Below are 4,243 nucleotides of genomic sequence, written 5' to 3' on the forward strand. Positions count from 1 at the left end.
AAGGAACATACACCTTCTTTAACCAAATTTAGCTTTTGAAATTTCACTGTGACATTGTAGCCTCATACATCCAGGCATGTATAGATTCTACTAGCAAACCCGCGCAGTCAAATTCTTTCTAACAGACAGTCAACAAATCCAAGTTTAAACCTCCTCTTGAGGGTCAAAAGGTTATCTGACACTTACTCTTCGCCATGTCAGCAGAAGGACATTTCATGGTCCTTTTAATAAAGCCATAAAAATGCTAGGTCACGCGCTGAAGACAAAAAAGTTTTTCAATCGCTCCGTCAGACCATGTCCTGCCAGAAAATGTCTAAAATCTGCCCTGTGCCCACTGACCTTTGACCTGTGACCTCCAATTTCGGCACAGTGATGGCTTTTCCTACCATGATGCTATACACCGACTATCACGAGCCTAGGTCGAGCCGTTTAGATTTGTGCCGCAATTCTGCATTTCCTCCCTATACCTTAAGTTAAGGTTGAATGTTCCCCCTTCTTTTACACCTCTTGACCTTTGACCTTGACCCCCAGCTTCGACATCCCAACTCGTTTTCAGATTACCGCCCCACATCCTGAATATCGTGACCGTACGTCGAGCGGTTAAGATTTGTGCCTAACTGTTGACGGACGGACGCACGGACGGACGGACGCACGGACGCACGGACGATCATGCGATTCTACAAGCTGCATCTGACTATGTCAGATGAGCTAAAAAACCAACTTCGCATAGTGGCAACTGCAGTAATGTTACAACATGCACGATTAACATTAACATGAATATGGTCATTTACCTTGGCACATATGCTGGCTGCACTCACTATGGGATACAGTGAATCAGCTTTTTTCGCAACAGTTATCTTTAGGCCGGGGAGATTCTCTTGCAGTTTCTGCTGGTATTTGGATGGATCTCCCACCGTATCCACATACACCTGACCAACATCAGTAAAATGAAAACTTACAGGCAAATATTATCTAAATAAAAATGTATCTGAAGCATAAGGCAATTCCATCGTATACGAACAACTACCCACTGGACAATTACCCCCCGGTCAATTACCCACCAGGACAATTACCCACCCGGAGGATTACCCACCAGGACGATTACCCACCCGGACAATTACCCCCGGACAATTACCCACCCGGACAATTACCCACCGGACAATTACCCATCCGGACAATTACCCACCAGGACAATTCCACCAGGACAATTACCCCACCCCAGACGATTACCCTAGCCCCCCCCACACACCGTACAGTAGTGATGATTCATCTAACGAACCAACTCATGATTTCATAATTTCAACTTCAACATTTGCTGATACTGCCGATATTTTGACTTATTTGCCGACATTTTCCGATACCCGATTTGAAGTTCATATCGGCAAGTATCGGCCTTCACCTGCGCATCAGCAGCGAGAGCGAAGCGCAGCACCAATGCACACGTACATGTCTAGACCATTTTCTGGGTCGCTTAATACAATGAATAACATCAGGGGCGTAAATCCGTACCGAGGAGTGGGGGGATGGTCGGCGATAGCCATCACATACTAGCACGAGCACAAGCCCACAATTATTTACGCACACGCACGCAATCCCGCACGCACGAACATACACACACACGCACGCACGCGAACGTACGCACGCATGCACGACGCACGCACGCACGCACACACAACACACACACACACACACACAAACACACGTACATACATTTATACATGCATACATACATGCACGCACGCACGCACGCACACACGTGCATTCAGCCATTTTCCTGCAATCTGAGGCATACTGTGGGCCATATTCTCATGTCTGATGACACTATCTCAACCCTAGACTCAACCCTACAAGTTAGGATTCAAAACACTTTTCTTGACTTTTCAGAGAGCGTACACAGTTAGGTTACTATAGTAATAATACATGTATTAAAACACAGGTAAGAATTGCAATTTCTCACAATTTCACGTGTTTTTGTATGTTTGCAACCATACTTTTTGGCTATTATTTTTTTCTGTTTTTTTTTTGAATCTCAGGGGAGATATTTGTACAGGCCATCCCCCCCTCCTTCAAGAGCGGGGGGGATGCATTCCCCTATCCCCCCGGGATTTACGACCCTCCTGGCACACACGCACAAACAGTTACATAACATAACGTACATGGCCAAGAGCAAGATCATTTGGGGATACAACATTTCCGTCATTATAGGAGGGGTAGGGGACTCCCCCCCCCCGCCCATTATCGACGCCGCTGTTCTCTGAACACATGGGGTAGGCATTTCTCTTTCTCTCTTTTCCAGACATACATTATGTATTGCAGCGGACAAAAATTTACGGAAGGGGGAATTTTTCCCTTATTGGAAGGTTAGGTGGGTAATTGTCCTGGTGGGTAATTGTCCTGGTGGGTAATTGTCCTGGTGGGTAATTGTCCTGGTGGTATTGTCCTGGTGGGTAAAATTGTCCGCTGGTGGGTAATTGTCGCGTGGGACGTGTGGGTATATGTCCTGGTGGGGTACATTGTCGCGGGGTGGGAGGGTAATCGTCCGGGTGGGTAATCGTCCGGCTGGGTAATTGTCCTGGTGGGTAATTGTCCGGGGAGTAATTGTCCGGTGGGTAATTGTCCAGGGGGTAGTTGTCCTAGAATCCAATTCCATGTTCAACCATCAAAAAATACCTCCAGTCTAAAGGTACAAAAACATGTAATATGTGTGTATAACCACTGACCTCTTCAACTTGCACTCCATCTTGCAGTGCAGCTTTCACCAATCCTATCGCAGAATCGTGGGAAATCCAATTCAAGTTATACTTTGACCTAAAAGTACACAAATAGCTAGGACACCTTAAAAGCCCCCCAAGTAAATGTTTAATAGTAAAAGGACAGGTGTCCTTTAGTAAAAGGACAGGTGTCCTTTATCAGACAACTCATAAAATGTGCTGATAACATTCACTGTTAACCTAATTCTATCCAATCTCCACCAATCCAGTCACAGCCTGTTACAGGAGGCAGAGCTATCGACCTATCCATCCATCATTCATCCGTCCATTCATCCATCCATCCATCCACCCACAAACCTATTTTTCTATCTATCTATCTGTCCGTCCGTCCGTCCACCCAGCCAACCACCTACCCACCTAATCTATCTATCTATATCCATGATGCATCCATCCATCCATCCATCCATCCATCCATCCATCCATCCATCCACCCTTTTACCTTTCATGATTGGCATGATGAGAAATATGTATATATTAAAATAAGTACCTTCTTAACATTGCATTTGAGATAAATGCAGGTGATAAAATATCTGTCATCCAACCTATCCATTCAGAGCATTCGTTAATCTTTTCCATAAGCTGTTCTCGTTGCTCCTCCGTCAATGTCTTAGAGTCTGCAAAACTGTTCTTTGTGAACTCCTCCTTTCTAGAGATTGGGGAATAGCAAATGCCATACACCATTGGACCTGAAATCAAATAATTAGTTACTGAGAGTGAACGCATGGCTATCTGTATAGTATTATTGTTATGTACTGACACCCGATAAGAAGTTAACTTATTTTGTATTGTTGAGGACATTAAAGTAACTATTGTGAGAGTTTTCCAGTGTTTTCCCCACTTTCATGATAACTACCGTTATTGCTTGAGTAACAGCAATTGTCTAGAGTAACGATAAAATGTCTTAGAACCTTTGTATTCACCAAATCGTGCACGATTACAATTTTGCGTCCTGTTTGTTTACCGTTGCCATCTCTCGGACTTTCTCGCAGTAGCGCGAGACATCTATCACGGTGCAGTAATGCATATAGTCGCGCCGCAAAAATCAGGTCAGAGTGTAACCACAGACGTTCATACTAGCGTAACAGGAGAATAGTCCTAATGCCACGTAAAGTCTGTTATTAGAGAAGCTTGTGGATTACCAGTCAGTTAGTAACACGGGAATGACAATGACAGAAAGTGCTCTGAATTATTGACATAATGAAAGTGTCAATGACACTGTAGCTCACCAGAAAAAAAGACACAAATGAGAGTGAGAAGAAGTCAGTTATAATTGAGCAACCATCGACATATATTATAGAAACAAAGAGTATATATGGGAGAACTCCCATTATATACTCTTCATAATTATATGTGTAATTTTTATGTGAAAATAATAAATAATATTATATATAAATTATAAATAATTTATAAACCAAAATGAATCACAATTTGTGACGGTAGATGGCGCTATACCCGCTTTGATATTTCTTAGC

The 4,243-nt window shown here is 43.5% G+C and overlaps 1 protein-coding gene across 2 annotated transcripts in view; it reads right to left on the minus strand.

The window, feature by feature from the left end:
- The window catches only part of LOC106809112 (ribonuclease H2 subunit A-like), a 29,326-nt gene that overhangs the window by 3,575 nt on the left and 21,508 nt on the right, over nt 1-4,243 (minus strand). For both annotated transcript variants that reach the window (XM_014812075.1, XM_014812074.1), the window contains exons 2-4: nt 3,259-3,457; nt 2,721-2,808; nt 792-929 (exon numbers count right to left, since the gene is read on the minus strand). In XM_014812075.1, coding sequence (XP_014667561.1) covers nt 792-929; nt 2,721-2,808; nt 3,259-3,457 — 425 coding nt within the window. The remainder of the gene's footprint in view (nt 1-791; nt 930-2,720; nt 2,809-3,258; nt 3,458-4,243) is intronic.

Source organism: Priapulus caudatus, unplaced genomic scaffold (genome assembly GCF_000485595.1).
Source record: "Priapulus caudatus unplaced genomic scaffold, Priapulus_caudatus-5.0.1 Scaffold329, whole genome shotgun sequence".
Lineage (NCBI taxonomy): Eukaryota > Metazoa > Priapulida > Priapulimorpha > Priapulimorphida > Priapulidae > Priapulus > Priapulus caudatus.